The 27,335-nt window shown below is 34.8% G+C and overlaps 1 protein-coding gene across 5 annotated transcripts in view; it reads left to right on the top strand.

The window, feature by feature from the left end:
• The first annotated feature begins 9,432 nt into the window (after positions 1-9,432).
• The window catches only part of Fign (fidgetin, microtubule severing factor), a 376,464-nt gene continuing 358,561 nt past the window's right edge, over positions 9,433-27,335 (top strand). For 2 of the 5 annotated variants that reach the window (XR_012447224.1, XR_012447225.1), the window contains exons 1-2: positions 9,865-10,323; positions 11,103-11,272. Coding sequence is in view for 1 of the 5 variants with exons in the window: in XM_074070971.1 (XP_073927072.1) it covers positions 11,248-11,272 (25 nt within the window). In the remaining 4 variants the exon portion in view is untranslated. Of the gene's footprint in view, positions 9,669-9,864; positions 10,324-11,102; positions 11,273-27,335 lie in introns of those variants that run through there. The other 3 variants (XM_074070971.1, XM_074070974.1, XM_074070972.1) reach the window with 3 other exon arrangements.

Below are 27,335 nucleotides of genomic sequence, written 5' to 3'. Positions count from 1 at the left end.
CATGTTGATTCATCTCTAACTGATCTTTACACTGGTTACTGATCCCCTTCTCATGATAACCTCTGTTGCTTTAAGGTTTCTGTATTAGTTCCTCTGGAGTGGGGACATCAAATGTTTTCATGTTTCATGTTTTGGGTTTTCTACCTACTCCTATATCTCCCATATGTGCTCTCCCCTTCTTACCAATATTTTATTGTCCTTATAACATCTACTGTCACATCTGCCAACTTCAATGTTGTGAAATATTATAAGGGTAAGACTGAATATAACACACGTTTGATTGCGGAAAGAACTTCAAATATATTTGGGGGAAATGGAAAGGGAAATAAGGAAAGACAGTTACCATTTCTCTAGCAGCAGAAACATAAATGGTCTTCATTACATAGTGTCCAACATGAACTTGATCCTCAACTCTAGCTTTCAAAAATATAATTGTAATAATCAGAAGAATAATTTCTATTTTAAAACAATAATTATAGATATGTATTCCTTAAAGTAGAAGCCATGTTTCTACACATGTTTATCTACTGCTTATTTTACTTCTTCTCCCCCTCCTTCTCTTCTTCTTCTGGACAGGAAACATTGGCAAAATCCCATAAATACTATTTGAAATGGAAGATATATTTTTAAATCACTGTCTGTCAATATGATATCATACTTTGTAAGTTTGAGTTCAATATCATCATAAGTAAAAGTGAATTCTTTCATCAAAATATTCCAGATTCAGTAACTGAACTTATTTACATGACCCAATCTTACACTCCTTTTCTGATGCAACAATGTGCATGCCAAATCCTTTCTGTTGTATTTACATTCCCTCTAATCTCCAAGGAGATAAAAATGGCTAGTTGGCTATCCAGGAGTATTAAATTTTTCCTCTTTAGTTGTTTTTTTCTCCAGGTAGATGTAACTCTATTCATTCATTCAATCATTCAACACATATTTATTAAGCATGTAACATATGCCAGACCATATGGTTATTTTTTGATCTAAAAAAGTTGATGTCAATCTTCTTATTCATATTACTTGTATACAACAAAGCAGATTTCCTTGGATCAGAAGCCTTTAAATATTTTAACTAAAATTGAGAATGACAATTTTCATTCTCAAGGACTTGATTGCTTCTGAAATGATAGCCTATATTTGTGCTATGAGCTGTTGAAATTTATGAAAGGTGTGTTTTCCAAGTAAAGATACAGATTATATCATTAAAAAAATAGCACATCCTGATAGCAGGGATACATAGTAGGAGAATGGACTTTGATATAGGTTGTGATGTGCTATCATTTCTGTTGTATAGTGCACCAATTCCAGAGGGACCGTTCACAACAGCCATGGTAAAAAGGGATTTCTGGTATTCGGCAGAACAGTGGTTCCACACAGCCATTCTACAGACTTACTGTCATTGAGTGACCCTTTTCTAAAACAGGATATGATTTATGGTGATCTAAGCCAATCTTGGTAGTCTCAAACACTCCCTCCCCTTGATTAAAGCCAAAAAATGTGACTTGAAAATGGTAACAGTAAGTTCCATGATGGCTTCTGGGAAGAGGTTTCTCTTAAAATTAAAATCAGACATGTAGTAGGACAGCACTTCTCCTCTTCCACTGGTTATATTCTTGTCTCATGTGACATCTGACATTATTGCACCCATAATGTGGAGCACATATTATCAAAATATTCAAGATTGTGTAACAAAAACTTGAGAACTGCTCTATCCACAAATGTCTATGAAGAAACAATGTATCCGATGGTACTCAAGCTACTGTTGGTTGTTCTTTCTCTTATTTAGAACCAAACATGAAATTTTTGGCTGAATTTGCAAACATGAAACCAAATTCATGACTTTGATTTATCAGTAGGAAAGTGGAGGGAGAAAGACTCTGGAACTTCTAGTCAGTGAACAAGAAGTGCAAAACAAAACAAGCAAATCAATCAAATCATATTCCAAACAGTCTCACCGTGGAACTGTAGATCAATGACTCAAAAGACATAGTTAACATTCAGGATCTACCAGCTTTTGCATCTGGAAAAGCAGCAATAAATCAATTAATTTCATTTTTTAAAAGTAAGTGAATTAGCTATCATTCTTCAGAGATTAAACTATAGTTTGGTCCCCTGGATATTTATTTGATCTACATAATAACCTCACATGCATTCAATGGTTCATTTCCCCCTGCTTTTGTGTAACTACCATCCTGACTACAGTCTTTCCTCACTCTCTCTTCACCCATATTGTTGGAAATCTGATTTTTTCTGAGAGTAAGACACCTCATAGGAAAATGATGGACAATATTTATGATAAGTACTGAACTGCAGCCCAGAGCTTCCAATGTAATACAACTCAAACCATGTCAGTTTTGGAAACTAAAATAATAACAATAACAATCACATCAGAAGCAGGCATTTTATATAGTAGACAGATGATATTTAAAGATGTGTTTGTCTGATTACCTGTACACCATGCTAATGAGAAAAAATAATGTCGAACACAACAGTCTATTTTTATGTTCTACTGTTTCGGAGTTATTCTCATATCTCTTGCCCCCTTTTTGACAGTATCAAAAAGCGGGGATGTTTCAGTTAAAATGCTCAAATCAACCAACACAACAGGTCACTTGATAATGGTCAGCCAGGCAGGGGATATTTTATTAATGTTCTGCATGTCTTCACTCCTGTGATGATTGTGAAGTATGGCAGAGCGTCTATGTATCAGGAATAAGGAGAGAAGAAAAGGTTTAAAAAAGGAAAGGTGAATGAAAATTACTCTCTGGGAAAGAAAATATAATGCTTATTGTTCTCAAAAGGAGAATTTTATTTTTCTTCTTTTAAATTAAAAAAAAAAGAAAATAAAAATGCACATGGCTTATGGCCTTAAGGAGTAAAGCACAGGAGCTAGGCTGCTTTTGTACTCTATTAAGGTTGAGATTAAAGTCCCCACTGATAAACTGAACATTCTTTAAAAGTGACCAGAAGCAAACAATGTCTGTTTGCTGCTACTTTATTACAAAGACACCACTGAGAATAGCTAAGAATATACTATTTGATCTTTAACAGGTTGACCAAATGATTGCAGTTAGCTCCAGTACATGAGATGCTTTCTGCAAATTATTGTTTCTGGTTATAACCCTTTATAATATCTCAGAATGAATTATGTATGTATTTCATGTTTTCTTTTCTGTTATCAGCCTTGATCTTCTCATTTCAAGTTTCACCCTAGCCTCCTAATAATGCAATATTGAGGCCATTCAGACACTAATTATGCCTCCGTGGCTTTTTTGAAATGACTAAATCAGCATCAGTTCTATAATTATCATTAGCAAGTTTGTATCAGTGGCTCACATCACTTGAAAAGCTCAACTTAAATGATTTGTGAATGTACTCATCTAATACATTGAACACTCTCTATAGATATAAACAGGTGCTTGCATACTGCTTTATGTAAAATAGAAAGTCTGTTCAGACTATGTATATTGAAAATATATTTTTTAATTCAATACTAAAACATTTTTCTATAGCTTAAATGTTAAGCCATATGAAGATAACCAAGCTATCTGAGTTTTAAAAGCTCAGTTGGGGTGAGCAGTGTAAGGAAATAGAAAACTATTACTCATACTTAATGCAAGACTTGATGGCTTCCTCATTCTTAGAATGTTCAAATAGAAATGTAGCAAGGATGATTGACAGGAAGAGGTATCTAAATGCATTTCCTCTGTATTTTCATTGTTTCTGTTCTTGAATTATTGATATTGGCAGTAGTCATTTGCCATGAGAACAGATCAAGGTATGTATGGTAAGTATTTACCTGAATGCAACACTTTTATATGTTAAAAATATTTATAGTATACCATTCTTATAATTTAGCAAAATGACAAAGTGGCAGGAAAAATAACTACAGCAAAATAAGATCACACTACAAATTATAACCTTAATTATGTGACTAAATAGACAAATGTGGCATGGAAAAGGACTACAGAGGAAAAATAAACCTGTCACTGAGAGAAACTATGAACATTTCTTTGTATCATTAAGATGGGAAAGACTCACCTTAAACCAGGAAAACCTGACAAGAATTTCTGAAATTAGATCTCTTTACAAATATTAGACATCTATCAAATGCCAAACCATTATGTTTCCCAATGACAATCACTTATGTATATATTTTTTCTTCACCACTCTATACTAGATCATTGTTTTGTATTACAAAATAAAAAAAAAAAAACTTGTGCCAGGCTGTAGTATTTTATGACCTACATTATTACCCTCTAGGTAGTGAAATGATGGTGCCAAACTAATTATTGCTTTGTCTAATTTTAAATCCAGGTCTATGGAGATTAACAGCTTGCACATTAATTCAAAGCACCAACAGCCCACCTAACCTAGTGCTGTTTCAAATGAATTTAAAAACCCTGTTTCAGAAACTTTACTATACTTTAAATGAAGGAAATGTGCATCTGTATTTTTTTTAATTCAGAATATAAAAACCAAACTCGCTTTGCTTATTTTGCTTGATCCAATATACTCCAAGAAGGAACTTTTCCTATTTTCAACCATTACTTCTCTTGAAAAAAAAAACAAAACAAACTTCTTAGCTAAAAGCACAATCTGAGTGGAACTAATTGTAAAGTAGTGGTCGGGAGGGAAGGCAGAATAATGAGTAGAAAGACCACATTCAGGTTAAGAAAAAAAAGTTCAATTCCAATGTATTGTCCCTTTTTATATCTTGACATTAAATGAATGCCTTTAAACACACTGACATTTTGTAATATTACAAAATGAACGTGGAGTATTGAGCAATCAATACAAATAGATAAAAAAGGCAAGGAAGCATTTCACCAAACCCTTTGAGAAAGATTGACAGTTTGAGAGACCAGAAAATGATAGACGATGGCAATGACTTCCCAGCTGGTCTCCCCATTTCCAGTTCTGTTAGCTCTATCTTCCTAAAGCAGGGTTCAGTCTACAAAAATCTTGTGTTTAAAAACCTTCCAGAACTTCCTGTTACTTACCTATTGAAATGCAAACCCCTCAACTCATGATGCAATAAAATTCTTCTGTAATACATCCCCAGTTCTGATATCCATCTTTCCTGAACCGCTTTTTACTTTGCTTGACCTATAAACCAATTATTTAAATTCCTCAGTAAGCATTTATTCAGAATTGTCACTAAAGCACTGGAAGAAGAAAAACAAAGATTGAAGACTTCCAACCCTCAAGAAGCTCACAGTCTAATGGAAGAGTCAAGCACAGGTATACTTTTTAAATGATGTGAGGATCAGAGAGGACAAAAACTCTGATAGAGTCCATTGTAACGATAGGTAAGTGCACCTGCGAAGCTCTCCTTGGAAGAGTTAAATGCTGAAAGTCTTAAGGAAGTTAGCTCATAAAAAATAAAGGGAAAAGTCAATCCAGGCAGCGGGAACAATGACAAGAGAAACACAGAGAAGAGAAATAACACAGTGTATGCAAACAGCAAAAGGTTTGTGGATTGGAAAATAAAGACTGAGACACAAAGTCCAAAATGACTGCCCTCTCTTTCATAAACAAAAAACCCATATCTTCTTCTAAAGAAGAAGTCTTTCATAGGTCTACCTATAGCATTTACTTTGTGCTATATTTATCTGACTTTAAAAATAAAATGTTAAGATCAGTTTTCTTTTGACATCTGTAATTTTTAACAACACCTTTACCTACAATAAGTATGCAGTAGGTACTTTCTGAATGAAATTGAGAATTATGCAAAATCAGGCAGAGGATGTAGCAAACATGAATACTGCAAATGTAAGTGAATGAAAAAATATATTACTCACATTATTACAAGAAAAAATTTCCATATAATCAAGAAAATATTTTCAGGTGAACCCATGACAGAATTTTGCAGTTCAACTCCACCATACACACACACACACACACACACACACACACACACACACACACACACACACACACACACACACATATACATACCACTCTAATACCATTTGACAGTCATTCAAGTGTAATTCTGAATAATCTGAGTAATTTAATTCAAGGAGGTCAAGGTCTTTACTAGCGTTTTATGGGGGGGAGTGAGTACATAAGAACTTCTTGGTAGTCTAGTTGAATTGAAGTACAAATGATGATCCTTAAACTGCAGTTTTATGGAAACATTAAAAATTATTGTATCACTGATTCTCATTATTATAACACTTTAGATTTGTGAGTAATACAAAAAAAAAGTCTAGATTTCACAAATAGCTATTAAGTCCTAAAATATTTTTGGAAACGCCATAGTTTAGAAGAAGATATTATTAGTTAAATGTTTTATTAAAATATTTAATACTGAAGTTCCAAACTAAACAATAGTATTTAAAGACTAAATTGACTTGAGTTGTGGTTAGAATTTTGTTAAAACCATATATAATAGCCTTTCCATTTCTCTGTAAAGCAGCTGGACACCCTCATCTCTACTCTTCTCTTCCTTCTGTCTACCTTCTCCCTGTAGTTGGTCATCTTCTTTCATTTCCTCTCTTGTCACACAAGTAAAACCCAACTCTCTGTCCACCTTAGTTCACATCCTTAGTCTGGTTCAGACATGGAAATGGTCACCTTCAAAATCACTTTCAATATCATCTTATTTTCTTACCTTCATTTTCATTGTTGTTCATTTGTCTTAAGAAAACCCAGAAAAAGTAGAATTATCTCTCAATTTGCTTGAGAGGAACACACAGACACTCATGTGTTTGCCCACACACACAGATATACTCCGGAAGGAGAATAATATCATTTTGTTTATTTTTCTTCTGATTTTCTTTAAAAGTCAAGCCAGAGCATAGTGTATATTGTAAATTTGTTTGTTCAAATACAACTCATTATGCTTTAATGTCTCTACATTAGAAAAATAAAAATTAAAAGAGGCACTCAATGTGATTAATTCAATGGGAAGAAATGAGTCAAATCTGTTCTCTGTATTAATTGTTCTCTTGATTAGGTAATCAACCTTCATTAAATGTTCAATTTCTAATTCTCATGTTCTCACAAGAAAAGTTTCATAAAATATCTTATAGAGAGGGGTGTCAGTTACAGTCAGAAAACTTCTTTTGCATAAAAGTTTTAAAGATAAGTGCAAACAGAGTCATATGATAACTATAAAATTCTATTTAATCCTATCACATCAATACAGGTAATTTTATTAAAATAACAGAAAGCTGTAAATATTGCAAACAAGGCAATATGTCTCTGAAAAACAAAGTTAAAATTTATATTTTTGCTTAAAATTGTTGTAGGAAAGCATCTTTGACCATATGTAAAGAAAAAAATGTTATATACAGTGCAATGAAAAATGGTTTGCGAATCTTATTAGTCATGCAAATCCCATAATATATATTTTATTATGTAAATCTTTTCTTGCCCCGAAGTATATTAAATTTGAACAGTTTTCAAACTCTATGTAAATACATATAGTGTTCTTTTGAATAGTTTTACCTTTTGTGATTCCACAGATAATTACATTCATTGGTATGTTAAACAATGGGTTCTGCAATATTTCAAACGAATATATAAGGGAAGTGAAAAAAGAACTAGTTATTATGTATTAATAAACTCTTGCTAGCCACTTTCCCCTCTCCCTTTTAAAGAGTAGGAATTATTTTATTTTAGTTACTGCAAGTGAATTGGTTGAAGTCTGTCATCAGAATACATTGTTTTGTACACAGTGGGTATTCTGTTACCTATATTTTTATTCAATATTTTCATTTACACAAGGAAATGTAAATTCACTACTAGAAATTTAGTGTTAAAGGTTGCTGAATTCTGAACTTGGTTTTAACAAACAAGAACAGAGCAGTTTTGCTTGAATTGCACAGAGCATCTGCTGTGTGTCCAGAGGACTTCTGGTTGTCATTCCCCAAATGGATAATAAGTGAAATTAAGAGTTCTTGCATAGTTTTTTTTTTAAATTCATCTGTACATACTCCAGCAGTGACCCACAGACATTTTCCTTCACTTCTTTCTTTGTGGTGAAATTCATTGAATAACTTTTCTTAGTATCATTTTCAAAGCTGTCTTGTAAAATATGACTAAAGGGGATTCAGTGTTCTCTGTTTCAGTAGAATAGATTTCTTCTGTTTTATTTCGAAGCCTAGTTTTAAAAATCGTGCAGAAAGGTCGAATTCATTCTAAATAAAAATTTTATTCCTTAGAAATATTTGTTAAGATCTCCAATCACTTTTTTTGTCTTTAAATCCTGTCATCTGCCTCGATTTAGCTAAACTAATTTTTCTTTCTCATTGTGTTAGCTAAATGAGTCTATTCAAATGTAAGAAAATCACAAAAGGAAAGTGAAGTTAATTTCAAAGTTTATGTTTGGTATATTTTAAGAGCTGCATTTCAGCACGTGGAAAGCTGGAATTTAGCCTATTAAAGCTACGGCAGAGAAGCTGGGGAATACCAACAGTTATGAGGAGGGTCCTTCCTTAACAAGTACATTTTCGGTTCAACCTTTAAAGGTAACATTTTCAGCCTGTTGGCCTGCTGGTCAAATATATTATTCCTCTTTTTTCAGTTTTAGCTTAGTTGAAGTATTGCAGACTGGATGTCCACCAGGCCAAAGTATAAACTCACCATTTATCTATTAAAGTCATATTTAATGAAAATGAAGAGAAATTATTACCCAACCCACTCTCGTTCTCATTACAATTCCTAAAGAACTTTGCCGGGCACATTATCTCGTAGACATCATGATCAAATGTTATTGTTTGCTTTATTATCTCAGTTGGATGGTTGGCTAGTCTAGAATGAAATAGGTTGAAGGCAATACTCAGCCTCGAAGTCTGAATGAGGTCCCCATTCAAATGATCCTGATTGTTTGGGGGTGGGGCGGGGTGATTAGTAAACCAACTGAGCTTACACTGCATAGTAAGCGTCTGGTTGCAGCACATTTACATCTAACAAGAGACCCCAGAAAACGTGTGTGTGTTTCTTAAACCTTATGTTCCGAACAAAAGGCTATCTCAGCAACAGACAATCAGCACAGCATTGCTCCCTGGGATGCGAGCAACACACTCAACTGCACATTTCATTCTTCCTCAGCTCCCAGCACCACAAAGCCCCTACTCTCTTCCCACTCTTGGGTCCCCAGATTGCTCCATAGAGGGGGCTGGGAAAGCAGAAGCCTAGTGTCTATGCCTGCGCCCTAGCAGTCCGCACCGAGGGCCCTGGGGCGCTGCTTTCCCCTGCCCGAGCCGCCTGGGGGAGGTAGGGAGGGGAGCCAGGGAGCTCGAGAGGGGACCGCACACCTAGACACTTAGAATTTTATTTATTCATAGGGAGGCGGGAGAGGAGAATTGGGTTAATGCAGATTTTCCTCCTGAAGTTGCCTCTTCTCGGCAGATAAAGTCATTTTCTGGCGGGTGCTGGGGGCCCAGGGGAGGGAGCGCTGAGGTCCTGGCTCTCAGGGCTAGATCTTGTCTGGTCCACGGAGTCTGGAGAGGACTGGGGAAGGGTGACCGGGCCGCAGCTGTCCAGAGGGCCGGAGCCGGCAGGGAGGGGCCAGCAGGCCAGGGAGCGGCGCGGCCGCGTCCCGGCCCTGCGAGGCTGGCCAAGGGAGCGCACAGGCTGGCTGGTCACGCGTGGGAAGAGGCCCGGTCCCCTGGAGCACGGCTTGCGTCCTCAGGCTGGGCTGCGCCAGGGTGAGCGCAGCGCGAGCTCCGAGTCCCCCGCGCGCGCGATCATGACCCCGGGGCCCCCTCCGGGCCGCGCGAGCGCGTCGGGGAGGCTGGGCGGCCGCCGCGGCCCCGGCCGTGTAACATGACCCGAGCGGCCGGCGGCCGGCGCGGCGCGGCCATTGAGCCCTCCCTGCCCATGAATCTCTGGCGCGTCTCGAGCTCGCTCGCCCGCCCGCTCGCCTCCCGCCTCTCTTTCTCCCCCTCCAGCTCCGCGGGCTCCGTGCGCCTCTCCCTCTCCCTCCCGGTCCTCCCGCTGCCCGTCTCTCTCCACTGCCCGCCTCTCGCCACTGCCTCCCGTTCTCGCTCCCTCTCGGCAGCCGCACTCTCTTTCTCCCTCTCTCCTTTGAAAACTGATCTTTGGCTCTTAGTGTGAAAGTGATTTGAATTTGGCTCGGCGGCGCTCTGCGCCTGCGCTCAGCCTCTGGCATGCTGGCTCCTTCCAAGCAGCTGTTTTGGGTTTGAAATTCCAACATGGCAGAGGCTGCAGTCCGTCTTCCCTTCAAAAACTTGGAATGATTTCAAATCATAGGCACCTTCACTTAACCCTAGCTTCCATTCATCAGCAAACACATCTGATCGATGCTGCGCTAACCTATCGGTTCTCGCTCCGCACGTTCAGGTAAGAGGAGCTTCGTAGTTTTCCTAACATCTGTTTAAATTTGTTTTGTTTTCGCTTATTTCTTAAAAAATATAAACAGACCCAAGACCTGCCATAAAAAGCGATCTTCGAGTTGTGCCGTAAACATTAAATTTGATTTGCATTCGTTTCTATTCTGTACGCCAACCTGCTGTCTAATTTCTCCCTACAAAGTAGCCCTGAAACATTATAATGCATATTTTTGCTGCTTAATCATGGTAACAATAGTGCGGGATTAAGAGTTCGCGATTGTAAGAATCTCATTTTTCGTTATACTGGGCTTACTTACTACTATCTTTTTACTTCAAAAATTAAAAAAAAAATAAGAACGCGGAGCCATAGGGTGGGGCTAGACTTTCTTCGGGAACTAACTTCTAAGTAAATAAGAAGTGTAAATAAGAATCTTGCACACACACAAAAAGTTGAGGCTAAATTACAATCTCGTGGCTGGGGGAAGGAGAAAAATGTCAGAAGATCTGTTGCAGAAAAATGTAAGCACATCATCTTGGAGGGGGTACAGCGTGGTGGGCGTATTGTTGGCAAGGAACGGGAGAGAAAGATGTATAATTTAATGGTATATACAATCCACTGATCCTATTACCGTCCTCCCCGGAGCTCTTGTTAGTTTCAATGGGAGTGAGTGAAATTGACATGGACTTGCATTCCTGGTCATGTGCTTTTTTTTTCCTTTCTTTCTTCTCCTGTGATCTGAGATCCCCTTTTTGTTGATGTTGCTTTCCCCCTTAATTATATGCATGTAGGTTAAATGAATACCTGACGAAAGGGCCCACGTTTCAAGGCAGTGACATTTGATAGCTGAGAGGAAAAGTGGCTTTAATGAAAAGCAACCTTTGGAATTCCTGCTTGTGAGAAATCCAATTCAGCTTTTTGTGCTGCCAGCAAGAAATGATCAGTAGCACCAGTGTTTATGGTATGTCAGTTTTGGAATTTACTTCCTTTGCATCTAAATAGGAAAGACAAATTAAATCGCATGATAGAACCATTGAAGACTGCTTGGGAATCAGATGTTCATGATATATAATTCCTTTAAAATATATATTATATATGTTTATTGTAGTTTGTCACCATGCTTTTATGCTTTTGCTATCACTTGTTTATATATTTCAGTTTCAATTAATGTATTACTTGAATCCACTTTATCAGTTTTAGCTGTAATCCTGAAGTTGCATGTAACTAGTAATGCACTATATAACGGGCAGAAGTCAAGTGGTATGTAAATTAGTTAAACTCAGTGTGGGTTATTTTTTTGGGAGTAGGGGCTGGGTGAAGAGGGGAGAGGGTGGGAGTGTGCGAAAAGATTGCTAACTAATGAAAGTATATGTATGTGCACACACAGGACTAGGTGAAAATGTCTTTTTTCTTTTTTTTCTCAACCTATTAATGCAGTTTGACTATCTGCTCTCTTGATGATTGCACTTTATGGGGTAATCAGGTCTTTATGTGTGCGTTTCTTTCTTTTTTTTTTATTTTTGTATGAGTGAGTGAAGGCATATCTTTTACATGAAAATAAAATATATATTTTGTTTGTTCAAAGTCCTTAATATCTTACAAGGAACAGTGGCAAATTTTTTCCCCTTCCCATTCACTTGTCTGCCTGTCAGCGCGTTTTACTTTTAACCTGTGACAGAATTAAATAATCAGGCACTGAAATTAACTTCATTTGAAATTGCTCTTTCCTCTTTCTTTACAATAAAAAAAAAAAGGTCAGTTAAATTGAGTGAGAGAGGGTTTTCAATAGCTCTTGTGGCGGTCCTGTGTGTACACTTTGTGATATTCAATTAAGACTAAGAGGGAACAACAACAACAACAAAAAGATGTTAAAGTATTTTTGCATAACCAAAGGATATGTCCACTTTAAAGTATTTTTTGTTATTGTTATATTTACCCTACCACTATGAATTTATTCTGAAAAGAGTGAAAGAAGGAAGGAGAGTATGAAAGAAAAAAATAACAAGGGGCAAAGCTGCCAGGCATCTGTAGTGTGGCCTGGCCACTGCTCTCTCCTAACACGAATGTGAATGCAAGGAAAGGGACTTCAAGACCCATTGCGCGACATACACTTCTGGTTGGACTCTGGTGACTATAGAGCTAAACACACACCGCTCTTACACGATAGGAAGGATTTGATTGAATTTTGCATTTGGAACTTGTTGACTTTGAAGCGATCAATAAGAAGACTGTTTATTTTAGATGCACATAATTTGCCCTGAGAAATGTTTTAAGGAGGAGAGAGCACAGCTTTTTTTCCCCCGGAGCTGTTGGAGCGAATGGGATTGCCAGATGGGCGATTTCCCTCTGTGATGTTAAAGCTGTAATATATATTCAGAGCAGATTGGGCTGCTGCCTGTGATGAGGAGGATATTACATTTATAAATTTTAAATCGGAGCTCGGACAATGTGCTGAGAGCAGAAATTGGATGGTTTGACTGTTCACCGTATTGATACTTAAATATGATTTCTGGGTACTAGTAATAATAATCATTACAATGGTATGTAAGAAACATGCAAGTATAGCAATTATATAATTCATGACATTTAATAGCATATTTAAGTGTACAGATTGTTCTCCTCAATTCTTTTTTTGCTATTAAATAATAGTCACATGATTTTTTTCTACTTGTGTTTAAATACCCGATGCGCAAATGTTGTTCATGAGGAGTCTTGTTGTCTTATGCTAGAATTGGGGTGTGTGTATGGCTACACTCCTGCACATACATACACACACATAAAGTAGTTACTAGCGTATTTGTATAAAATGACATTAGTGGCTCCTATTTTCTAATTCTAGTACTCTGATTATTTTTAGATTTTTATTTGTCTCAAATGTGTGGCCTGAAGGAACCAGAGCTACAATCCTAAAAGACTAGAAAGTGGGCAAGTGCTCACACTGTGGCAGCTCTGCTGTTGCAAATTAAAAGTGTGTTGTGATCAGGAAATGAAAGCTACAATGTCTCTTTTGAACAAGTCATTTATCAAGAGAAACATCTATCAGGGACAACCTTGTCACATTGATCCTCTAAAAGTTAGGTCTGAGGTGGAAGCTGCTTTGATGTTTTTGATCGTAAATATAACAGAAAAAAAGTGAAAATATTTTGACCAGTATAGGTTTTTAAAAAATGATTCCTGGAATCAACTAGATCTATTTATTATTATTGTACTATGTGTGAAGTTTTCTAGCCATCACAGTTAAGAGGTTGGGGGTGCGTAGGTGAGGGGAATCCCAGGCTTTATAAATTGATGATTGTTAAATATACATTTATAATACCTCCAGTTGTGACTGGCTTCATAGTTAATATAAAGTTAATATGAAAATGGATTATTCAAAAGGAAAATTATTTCTAAAGAGAATTTGAAAGAATATGAAAAGAGAGTTTTTCATTCATCTAAATTGTAGAGTTCTCTTCTTTACTCTTATTTCTTAGCTTCATTTTATTTGAAACAAATTAGCTTTACTTGTGAAAGGAACATTTTTCCCATAAAAATTATGTCCTCAAACATGCTTACACACATCATCGCTATTGTTTATTAATTGTGTATGTGGATGGTTATCAAACAACATAAACTCACAAGTCCTTTGGAATTTTAGTTTAAAAATAGAGGTATCTGATTAAACATGCCATATATTCCTGAATACCAAATATGGTGCTTGCATTGTTCAAAAATTAAAAGATATTCTTACGGAAATCACCAAGTTTTTTCAAAAAATTTTGTGAAATTGGTTAAAAGCAATCAGCTTTATTTTTGGAAGTAACGACATGAAAGAAACATACTGTTTGGAATAGAGTTTTTGGATGCTTGACTTAGACTACTGGTGGCTACTTGTTATTTCATGTAGGTCTGTTAAATAAGCAGGGAAGAGTGTAGTGGGAGTTTTGAGGAGTGTAATACTTGCTAATTAATCATGTCTGAAATGAAAGAATCATAGCAGGGTAATAAAATCTCATTGTTGTTTCCTGGAAGAGAGTAAGACTTCTGTTTGGAAGCTGTACGTGTAAGTTGACTTTCTTTTCTTTTCTCCTAAAAAGACAGTTTATTGGGTCTCTTTGGAACTATTTTAAGAAATATTTTTTTTGAAACCAGAATTTATTTTTCTCTTGACTCTACTGAATTTAAGATTCTTAAAACTATCTATGATATCTTCTGAGTGGAAACACATATTTTTTCTTTAGTTATATTTAAGATTACTGCAGCTGAGTTTCCTGTACTATTTTTTTCCATAAATAGAATTTTTCTTGTTGTTTATACTCATGTTAGGAACTTTGAAACCATTTTGTACACAGATATTTGTTATAGACATATATAAGAGCATATATTTCATTAATTACTTTTAGACAATAAACAGTGTGACCAGAGGGGAGAAAAGAAATAGTATTTCCAAGAATCTGTAGGGACAATTTGTATTATTACTTGCCATTTCTAAAGTGGTTTAAAATAATAAGCCTTCTGAAAAGACAAATGAATAATTTCATTATTGGTAAATTCCTTTTTTCCCTGTGCTCCAGGTTGTCACATCTTAGAACTTAGTATCTTGCTTCGATTATGACAGAGGCAGATCCAGAAAGTTTGAGAATGCAGTATTTTTCAGACTTTTCATCTCAGGGTAAAGAAGAGCTATGTTAACACTTCCCTGTTTCTGTTGTGTGTTTGGATGCCTTGAATGATTGCCTAATTAAGTAATCACTTTTAATGGTTGAAAATCTGCAGAATTATTAGGTGTACTTGAAACAATGGTCGACTTTTATGTTTTGAACTTTCTGGTTTGTTCTTAGAACCTTAGTTTAGTAGAAATTATGTTGTTTTACCTTTGAACACTTTATTACTGAGTACAGATTTCATATACTACTTTTATAAAGTATCATGCTCATTGTTGTTGAGTTAGTAAATTTAATTACCAGGGATTTAAATTGGTTTATAATTTTTTGATTGGGGGAAATTTTTGTGCAGACAATTATGGAAATAGTGACTATATTACTGCTTGATAAGACTTGATTAATCAGCGTATCTTCTTTTCTTGGAGTCATTGATAAATTAGAGTAACAAGTGGTAAAGAAAATGCAAGTTTTCCCTCAATTTAAAAAACTTAATATGATTATTTCTCTCTTGGAGATATTAAAAAGTTAATGATTCATTAATCAATTGAGCTTAGAAACTATTTTAGGATAACACTTGAAAATTCAAAAATTATTTCACATATACACACACTAGGATTATACCTAAGTTTTATTTATTTAAAGATTTTTTTGCAAGACTGCAAATAAATAGCCTGTTTAGCAAATATTTTTCATGGTTGAATTTTGTCATTTTCTTCCTGTTTTTCTAATCTTGAATTTTTATGTATACGTTTTGCATTTAACTTCTGGTAGCTGCTTTGATATGATTGTTGAATATTCGTTCTTTTGGTATATTTTGGTGTTGTCATTTAAATGGCAATTAGAGTTGTGGCATACAGTTCAGTAAAAGAAATGCAGGTATTAGAAATAAGGAACAGACAAGAATATGGTCAAAATAAAGTGTACTTATAAATTGGAAGCAAATCGAAAGCAGGTGGGTATGCTATGTTTCCTTTGGGCAACGCCACAGGTGACTGGTCTATTCTGCCCCAGTACAATGCATCCCTATGGTACCTGTTGACAAGCATAGCCTTAGCTAAGACTGTGAAGGCAAAAAAGATAGGTGATCAGAAGCCACTAAAACATGAGCTATCATATGGCATTTTCTGTTAATAATATTTACATATTTTATGCAACAAATCTGCTTGTTGTCTTGTTATTTGAATATTGACACTTTGCTTAACATTGCATATGGTGGGCTGTTGTTTCAGAGTGTATCAGAAGCTGTAAATTCAAAGGAGAATTCCAATTCAGATGTATTTATGTTAAATATATGTATAAATGGATATGTTTGCTCATATTTTAGCTACTATGACTTTGGCATAGCATTTATAGTATCACTGCTCCCAATCATTTTTTAAACTGATACATCCTAAAAGTAGAATGCATGATTTATTATATGAATGCCCAAGGTTAAACTTTTTTTTATCCTGCAACTCAGCTTAAAAAAGAAATCTTTTTTAGGAAGTATTTCTTTATGGTCATGGAAAATTTGCTTCTTAGGATTTTATTCTCATTTTCATGGTTTGAGTAGTTCTTACTAAAAGTGATCAGTCATATATAATTTATCAATATATGATTAATCATAAAGGGTTTTTCTTTTTCACAATGTCTTAATGTTGAATTGCTTTGCTCAGTTTCTTTCCTATGAGGTTTGATTTCTACTGATAATTTATATATTTTTTCTAATCCAGTTGTGAATATATTGCTGGCAAGAGAACAGAAACTGCATTTTACTTTGCCTACCGAAGATAGAAGTCTTTTTTGTTTTTCCTCATTCAATTTATGTTTGCCTTCTGTCAATTGGATGCTTTTTGAATAACTGACAATTAAATGTCATACATGTATGAGCATAACTCATCTGGTAACTAGTGACCTCTACTTTCATGCATTGGTTCAGGAGAAAATATTATTCATGGAAACAGTCAAAATAAAATTTAAAAGACAGTGTAATGTAAAGTCATGAGTTTCTAGATTTCACAGTAAACTCTTTGCTAATTCTTTGACTTTCTTTTCTTTCCATCAACAAATAATGCCACCTTCAACTTGGAGCAGGTACACAATTACTGGGGCCTGCTGCAAAATTAAAATTTGAGGCTCCTTGTTAAAAATGATCAGTTATTTCAAGACAGCCACAAAAAGCATTCAACCAAATGGAAGGTCCTTCTGCGTGTTGGATCCTCTGTGTCCATACAGGTCTCAGGGCAATGAGGCTAGTTAGATCTGCCCTCACCACCTGCAAACTTTCGTGAAGAGCCAACCTTGGGGAATCACTGGGTTTCCTATGTGCAGACTGACTTTATTACAGTTATTCTACATGCCTTTACTAAAAGAGATACTAATGGGAGTTGTTTAAGAGAACTAATGGAAAAAATGGGTCATTGGCTATCTCCCACTCTTTCTGTCATTGAACTCGTTCCTGAAACATCTGCCTTAATCTCATGTTGACTGTGTCTGATATATTCCATGAATTTTATACAAATGTTCTTAAAGGATCATTGTGTTTTTTAATTGTTCATACACATGTACATAGGCAAATACTTATTCTCCAAGCACAGAGTAATTAGGGTGGAATCATTTCTGTGGGATTTGTAAAAAGAGCCTGGGAGATTCTTGGTTGTCAATTCTACCCCATCCTAAGATTGAGGCACAGGTAAAATAACTTTTTTAATATAGAAATCTTAAATTATCTAAATATGTATAAAGTCCCGACTATTAAACAAAAACAAAAGCATAGCTTATTGAGTGACAGTCATGGAAACAAGGCAAACATAAGATGATTACTTTGTTATGATAGCATCAGTGTTTTGACATTAGAAATAGCATTGCAACTATATAAACATGTGGTGACAGCTGTGTTAAAGACAAAAAGTAACATGCAGTAACACTAACTTTTCAGTATATTATTTTGAAATCATAAATTTACCTTCTTCACTTGTATTAAAATAATCTCTATCTCCTGACCTTTAGTGACCACCTGTGACTCTTTTTCTGTCTTTGGTTTGAACATTCTATTCAATGGGTGGACAAAACATAAGCATTGTTGTTTCCCAATATATTTCCCAATAAAATTAAGCTTTGTATTAATATACCTAAAACTAAATTTTGAATTCAAGCAGCTTTTCAAATCAAAACTGAGATAGGTTGAAATGTCCAGCAAGTACGGATCTCAGTGCACTTGAAGTTACACCATTTATTTTCAAAAGATAGTTCTCACATCAGATGACTCTTCCAGGAAGGGAAATATCAAAGAATGGGGGAAAGTAACTATTCTTTTATGTAATCCAAGACTGGGCTGGAAGTGAAGGTTTTAAAGATATTTTTGAGGAAGAAAAAAAGTGAACTTATTTTGAATGCCTTGTTAGACTTTGTGGTAAGAAATGTTACATGTAAGAACTAAGAAGAAAAATTCTTTGCCCTGTGTAATAACAAGGGGCTGCTCTCTAAATTGATATGCACTTAAATGGAAGAAAGCTGGGAAAAAACTGGTGTAACAGTGCCCAGTTTAATTAACACTTCATCACACAGTTTAGGAGTTTTTTGCATTAAAGGCATTGCAAATCTGAAATATTTTCAGTCAAATCCATACTTTTAAATGTTCTACCTACAAATTATGTAATATAATTTCAATTATGGCCCTTTTCTTAATTTACTTCTATCCTTTCATATGTTATATTTTTGTCTGAAATATTTGGCTTGAAAAATAATTAAGTCAGAAGTTTGGTTTAATTAATGTGGCAATATGGTGCATTATTATGGAAAAAATAGTTGTTTTATCTTCCCCGTATTCACTTATCTTTTTCTACTTCAAATTGAAGTTAGGACTGAACACTTTCTGTTAGATCATATATTTCAGTGATGCTAAATTATATATTTTAATTAGATACGATTCACTGATTTTAATCTTACAAGATAATTATTCTGGGTAGAGTAAAAAGGTTTCCTTAATATTGAAGGCATTTTCATTATAATCCCTATTTTAAGTTCAAACAAATACTGTTAAATAAACAGACTACTGTTATTCTTTTATGCTTAATGTCTAATACTTTTGAATATAAAAGTATGGATGAAGAAATGAGGATATTACTAGAGTAGACCTGCTTACAAACTTTAAATGTTTTTGATAAACTTCACTGCTAGGAATTACATATATGTAAGGGAATCTTTTAAATAAAAATTACACTTTTGATTATCTAAATGAAATTTGCCTTTGTGCATATGTACAGATACATTTCCTTTTGAAGGTATTGATGTCAGGGAAACTTTTGGTATTTTTTTATGAGTAATTAGGTTAACAGGGTTAGTTAGAAAATACACCCTTTCCTGGCAAATGAAAAATTACAGTCAAGCAGAGGTAAAAGAGTAGAACATATTCATGGCTTTAAGTACTTCAAAAGACATTTTATGACTCATTTCTAAAGAATAATGCCCAGTATGTAACTTGTTAAAAATAATAGCCATTTTTACTTTTTAAAGCACATCCATATTAAAACTGACTTTTTGTCCTTAACTCACAAATCTGGAGTCAGTTTTAGACACTACTCACAAAAGATGTGGGTCTTAGTCCCTCTTTGCCCAAGCCTACCATGTTATCCTTTGCCAATAGTTAGTGCAAAGTTCTCTTTTTAAGAGAGATTTTCATTTGCATTACTCAGAAGATTAAGAAAAACTGAGGGTGGGTGGAGGGGGAATACTGATATGACCAAAATATAGACATTAGGACGTTAAATGGCCCAAATCCTGTTTACAAACCTGGAGGAGAAAATATTATCAGCCTTGTAATTTTATATGCCTGTATGAACAGTGTGTGCGCACTTTCTCCAGGAAGATTTTAAATGTAACACAAATACTATAAAGATTCCCTAATTTAAAAAATGTGTTTTAAGAATACCAATCAATCAATTATTGACTCGAATTTACTCATTTATGTTAAGATAGTAGTATTTTATTCAGAAATACATGTTTATTCTGAACTAGTATCTCTTCAGAAAGAAGCAATTCTATGCATATGCAGAAAGAATCTCTTGGGTTTTTAAGGATATAGGTGTGAAATCAGTACCAATAATATTTAAATGGAGTATTAGAAAAGCACCAATTTTTAAAGTTCTTTATTGTGTTTTGCTCTTTAATAAGTCCCTTAATGAGTGACTGTACTGGCTTAGTGCATGGTTTTTGTTTTTGCTTTTCATCTTGTTTTAGTCTGTTTAGCATCAAAGTAAAAGACCTTATGGAGTAACTATTTCATACTGTTTATTTTTAAAGTAATGCAGGGAGGGCAGACAGCATTCAATATAAGTCTGTTTATAATGATAAGTAAAATCCACAATTTTATCACATTGTAATCATATTTCCTAGAAATCTACCCTACTAAATTGGCACTATCACTAAGCTACCATATGGAAGGTGTTGCACTTGTGACTTGTAATGCACAAGTAAACCTAATATATTTTTAAAGATATTTTTCCACATTTTCTAACAATCAGCTCTGCAGATATCCTTTACTTAGTGATAGGGGAAAAGTTTTTCTACTCATTTTGATATTTACATACTACCAAAAACCTTGCTACCTTAGCCTACCTCCTACTGTTGGACTCTAAACTTACCACTTACCTGTGTATGCTTTTGAAAAGCTAAATTTTTCTTTTTAAACTTATCTGCAAGGCTGGTTATTACTTGATCATCTGGAAAATCAAATTTCCCTTGAGCCACCAGTATGTGGTATTTAGATCATGAGGAGGTAGTCTGAATTAATTAAGAGGTGTTAGAGTGTGTAGTGGGGACAGAGTAAAGATGCATTTGTCCCATGGATGCACTGTCCTTGATGGATGTAGGAGTAGGGGAAATGGCTAAAAGGGAAAGACATTAGGGAAAGTCGTTGCGGCAATTCTAAGAGTAAAGATTTTTTTCATGTGGCTGTTGCTAAAAATGATATTGTAGTAAAGTAAATTAAATCATAATATAATTATGTGTAAAAACTGATCACTTATTATGAATATTGACCAGTGCACATTAAATAGCATGCATCCCTATAATAGAAACAAATTATAATCTCCCTTAAAAAATCTGATATTATATCAAATTCTGAATAATTTGTGATTCACCCAAATGAACTATTACCCTTTTATCTGCTCATAATTTGCAAAAGTATAAAACTTATAAGCCCAAAAAGCTATTAATATTGTCTTAGAATCTTTTTATCTCCCAAAATAGCCTGAATTTGCTTAGACCACAAGTGGACTTTAGAAAAACTCCACCAGGGATTGAGGTAGGGCTTCTTTTGGAAGCTAAAGTATTTATTGCCATACAAAAGTTCAAATCATTGAAGTAAATGTATAATTTGATTTTCATCAAAATTTGATGATATATTTTATACCTATATTAAACTCATAACCAAAAAGCAAATGCACAAACAAACAAATAAAGAAAAGCCCTCAAACGTGCCTGTAATCCTGGCACTCAAGGGAATGAGGCAGAAAGTTTGAGTTGAGGCCAGCCTGGGCTACATAGCAAGGTGCTGTCTCAAAACAAACAAAACAAGCAAACAGATAAACAACCCAAAGAAACTAAAACTAAATTTTAAAACTTATCTCTGTGTCCAACCCCATTCCCGTTAAATGGAAGTTTGGGGAGATGACCTTTTTTCTATGCTCCCAGGTGACTAGAGATGGTTCAACATCTGTTCTAGGTTCCATCTAACAGAGGAAGAACATTGCCACTTAAGAGGGTCTCAAAAAGTGATAATAATGAGGAAATGTGTCATCAGAAGCCCAGTCTATGATATTTGTTACCTTAAGTAAGTCACTCAGATTCCCTAATTCTTTTTTATAAAAGGAGAGATAATCCAGTGGTGGTGAGGGTGCCTTACAGCTTTGTATAATCCATAACTGCTTTGCCATGGTCTAGCTTGCATGGATGATGGTTGATGAAAAAGATTTCTGTTTCTCTTAAAGAAGCTCAAGAAATTTTCTTAGAAACAATAAAGGATGCTCAAGGACCATTTATCACTTTTTCCAGCCCTTCAGAAGGATGGTAACCATTCATGAAATATGCTTACTAATTGGTTGTAAGTGAAAGTGTCAGCAATTCTAATATCTTGAGAGTTGTTGAGTTTTAGTTAGCTAATGCTTTTCCTCTCTTAGAGATTTAAATAGACTGATAGTCAGATTGACTTAAGCAGTGGAGAGAAGAACCATAAATCCTTTTAAAAAATATGATTTATGATTAATCCATTTTAAGAGGGGGGAGGGCAATGAGGAGAAGGAATAATGGGGAGAATGAACCAAACCTGGGTATATTCTATGCATATTTGGAAAATTCACAACAACCCCCCCTGAACAACTAGTATGAATAAAAAAAACATGAGTTAGATCAGTCTGAAAATGGAATCTTCATCAAACTGGAAGCAATTCCCTCTTCTATTTCATCTAGTCTTTGTTCATCTTCTTTGTGCTACCTTTTTCCACCTCTTGAAATCTTACCTGGATACTAATGTCAGGTCAAAATTGTATCATCTGTGAAGACTTAATTGAGTAAGTCAAATAGGGATTAATTTTGACATCTACTTAATATTACCTAAACACTTCCTTTTGATCATTGATGTCATATTTTTCCCACTGTAGATTTTCTCCTTTATGAAATTATGAATTTCTTGAGAGCAGACACATCAAAGTCATTTTTATTTTTAATCACTTAAACGTGTGTACAGTGTAAGACATGGGATAGGTGTTCAGTATATGTTTGATGGATTAAACTGATAAAAAGTGGTGGAGACCTGTCTCTGTTAATCTCTCACTAATCTTACTTTAAAAAAATTAGAAGTTGCCCTTGAAAATATTTAAAGAACAAATCCATTAAAATTGCATACTTCATTTTAAAAATTGAATTTCTGCATCCATTATGTAATTACCAAAGAGAGATTTTATAACCCAGAAAAATAGTTTTGTAATTATAAACCTGAAAAGAAGTTCCCATTTCACATTTCTAGATAGGAAGACATTTAAATTATTTTTATTAAAGAAACATTATAATGCTATTTTTAAAATTCCACAAAGCATGAATCTCTAGCTATGTTGTTTGTAGGCTATAACAAATAATATTAAACTACAGAGTCATTGAAAGTTTTACCAATTATAGATCAGCTACTTTGCATTTCACATCTTATCACTCCAAATACCATCCTATTCCCAAAGAAATCTGTTTCAAGTACATCCAGGATAAAATTTATACAATTCCTATTTTTTTTAGAGAAGAGATGAATCGAAAGAAATGCCTATCATGCTGCTAATTTCCGATGCTCAAACAAAGTCTGAATAACCAACTGTCCATCAACCTCATGATAGCAAGAAGTTGGTCTGGAAGTCTCTAATATTTTATGATTCTATTCACTCAGATCTTTTTGACCAAAAGTATACAAGGGGAAAATTAAATATGTATAGTTATTTGATACTATTTGTTATAACCTGAAGTCAAAGTTGCTAGAAATCCATGTTTTGTGGGATTTAAAAAATAACATTATGATGTATCTTTAATAAAAATAATTAAAATGCCCTCCTATCCAGAGATACGAAAATAGAAAATGACTATAAACTTTCTTCATATGATAACTTTCAGTGACTCTGTAGTTTGTAAATGTCTTTGGTTAACATTTTAATTGGTTATGTTTTGTTCTGTTTAGTGTCTGACACTATTAATTTATTTTGTACTAAACACTGGGCAGTAAAGAATTTAGCTGGAGTCCATCCAGTGACCCCTGTCTTCTGGCAGTTCAGTCACTTTACCAGTTGGGTTTATGTGCTTAGGGAAGGTCCAGTTTCTTTCTCAAATCTGTCAACTAGTGTTACAACAAAGAACATTAAAATTGTTTCTAAGAGAAACTCAATTTGATCAAATGTTGAGGTTTTAATGAGTCAGTTAACTACTTTACAAGGTTCCCATTTCACATTTTGTGTCTTTAACCCTAACAGTGTAACAGAGAAAAGCACCCGTTCACATTGCTTCATGAAAGAACCCAGAAAAAAACAAAAACTCAACGTGTTAGTCTTTTAAAACTCTAGCTTTCTTAAGGAAACCTATACCCTTTGCTAAAAGCTCACTGGTTTCCTTCTAATTTGGGCTCTTCAGAGCTGAGAAGTTCTAGGTGCTGTCTTCTCTTCATTTTGAAATCTAGGTTGGTCTCATACACTCTGTGTAGAAGAAACTATTTGCACTGCTGGTTGTTGAACCTGTACAATTACACCCCACTGTCATGCCCTCAAGTGAGGAACAGAGACAAATGTTGCTTAGTTAATTGCATTAAAAGCATTGCATCTTCAGCAAAGAGGTTTGGCGATAAGAGTGGTAGATTGCGGGTAGAGTAATAAAGACTATGAAACAATATGATTAAAGTAGAAAAAACATTTATGCAGTTTGACAACAACAGTGAAGACCCATGTGTCTAGTTCCTTTGTTCATTCAGTTCTGGTTTTCTGAAGAACATTCAATAAATTTCAAGCAAGTTAAAACTGATAAAATTTAAATTCAAATCCACAGAGAGTAAAGACTATGAATTTTAAAACTTTCTAATAGTAGCTGGCTAACAACCAAACTAAATCAAGGGAAGATAAAAGATACAACCCTAAAATTCTACTTGATTTATCGTCAGGAAGTTGTGGGGTTTTAAATGAAATGAGTAAAATTATCCATGAGGATTCTTTGCACCTAAAATGCCAACCATTTTTCCTCTAGCCATTTCATAGAGGAAAGTTGGAAGATGCCTCTGAGAGAGTAGAAATATAAACTGGTGGCAACAAAGTATGAGCCATGGTTAAAAGTCAGCAGTAAATAATTTATTTTATTTTTATTTTTTAATCCCATATGCATAGTTTACAGCAGTTAATAATTGAAATTTTAGTTATGTCTGCTCATGCCAATTCTCACAAGTATATGAAACTGTATTTGTCCTCTTGCCTTAAAATCTGAACTAAAACGACATTTTTTTCAGGTAAACACAATTAAATGTCAGTGTGTGTGTGTGTGTGTGTGTGTGTGTGTGTGTGTGTGTGTGAGAGAGAGAGAGAGAGAGAGAGAGAGAGAGAGAATGGGCCAAGTGGTAGCTCCATACAGACATCATCTAAGTGAACTAATTTAGATCTCCCTTCTAATTCTTATCTAAGTGGTCTAAGTCTCTTTGAGAGGTGGCACCTATCCCTTATGGATTAGGTTTGGTATGTCATTCAGTTGAGCTCTCAGTAAGTAAGATTTATGAGAAATTAAAACTGAAATTGAAAGTGGATATTGAAATACAGTTAGCTGTAAAATGGATTGAATATATTCGTCATCTGTGCATGAAAAGAATGCTTCTTAGTGGATACTTCTGTTTAGAATGGAAGCAAATCAAAAATACACCACTCAACATTCATTTGCATAATATGATTATTTTCTTGGGGTGGATGGCCGCACCTTCTTTTAGCCCTCAGTCTTTGTCCAGGTTTTAGTTCAGTCTTGCATATGTCCTTGAAGAAATGTAACATCTTTCACAAGATTTTGTCCAAGTGAAATCAGATACTAGTTTTTATTGCTGAACCAAGCCTACAAATGTTTCTCTTTAAAGACATTTTTAACAGAAACAGTAAGGTATAAATCATTTACGCAATTACCTGGGCATTGTGGAAATGGGGCTTGGCTTGTTCTGTAGCCCCAGATGTTTCCAGATTCCAATAATAACCCAGTTCAGATATTTACAGCTTAATTTTCTGTGCATGTGCACTTGTCCACAAATGGCTCCTATTTCCTATTTTCTGTTGGACAACTGGGCCACTTACAGGCAAAAAACCGTGATTTCATTGTGAGTGATGACAAACATTAATGGTTATAATGAGTTGCTTCTAGAAACTTTGATCACTTTTAAAATATAGGAGCTAAATTTTAGAGGATTTTACACTAAGAAATAATAAATTATTCAAATGGCATTTTCCTTTATGGAAGGGGATAGGGATAACCTCCCTCCATTCCTCAAAATAATATTTAATCTTATATACTATGTGATAAACATGATTGTGTTTTTTCTGTTTTAATGCATCTTCTGGCACTGGTTGGGCTATCATGCAGGCTGTTCTTTGCATCACTACCCCAGAGTTTTTCTTCCTACTAGAAACTAAACAAATGGAAAATAATGATTGGTAACCATCTGCTGTGCAGAAATTTCACATATAGCAGTTAACTCTATTTTATAAAACACAACAAAATGAGTGAATCATAGTGTTGGCAGTAAATAGCAACAAGCACTAGCATGTTCCTTTGGACAAAGAAGGAACATAGGGAGCCAGCATTTCATTATGGAAAGTCAAGTGGTTGGGCTGTGGGGCTGAGTGTACACAAAAATTTATGCCTGTGGGTGTGTCTGTGTGTGTGTCTGTGTGTGTGTCTGTGTGTGTCTGTGTGTATAGCGTATATGTGAAGAACATGACTGTTCCTTCCCACTTTCTTCCTTGTGTCTTGATTCTTGCCCCCATAATTTCAATCAAGAAAGTCAGAGTAGTATAGATGTAACTAAATGAATTCAGTCACATCATTCTAAATTCATTTGTTTAAAAAATGAAGTTACACTTCATAAAACCATATATAACAAATATTCATGGAAGTGTGGAGGCACACACCAGAAGCATGATTTCCTTAGCCAGACATGAGGACTAATAGTTAGCCAAAATAGTTTTAAGTCATTATTTTGTTTTATCCTCTTCCCAAAAAATAGCTTAATTGGAAATCAGATTGAGTATACATCAAAAGGCATTGACAGGAAGTGATTATTCCTACAGTCACTATTGAAATACGGATGCTGTATTGAGGGATGATTTATGAAATAGAAGCAAGTGATTAAAAAGAATTTATTCAAATAGACCAGTTAAAGCCTGATTTTACAGTTATCCATATAATCTACAATCAGGGTCTTTATCCTTATAAATGGATAAATAAATATACACCAAGATACTTATATACTCAAAATATACATATTCTCTCTCTGTAACTTTCACTTATTTGATACTGGAATTTTGCTATGCAGCAAGAAAAGTTGTTTAAAATGGGCAGTATATTGAGTTCAAAGGACCCATACAGTTCATAAATTCTCTGGTGTCTACTGGATTTTTCATCAGGGAGACTTCCAATAAAAATGATCTATTTTAGAAATAATATTGTTTAGTAGGTTGAAATGTGGTGTAATAAAATTAGACCTTCAGTCTTCTAAAGTTACTACTTAGATGGCACCCTTGGGATGGTAAAATGGCTGTATAAGCAGATGAATCAGACAGTTCCACTGATGGGTACATTTGTCAGTCTCTGTTACAGATATAATATATTCTTATATCTGTAATCCTGACACTGTTACAT

Source organism: Castor canadensis, chromosome 4, assembly GCF_047511655.1.
Source record: "Castor canadensis chromosome 4, mCasCan1.hap1v2, whole genome shotgun sequence".
NCBI lineage: Eukaryota > Metazoa > Chordata > Mammalia > Rodentia > Castoridae > Castor > Castor canadensis.
Note: the sequence above shows the minus strand (reverse complement) of the source record. Positions and strands in the feature narration are given on the sequence as shown.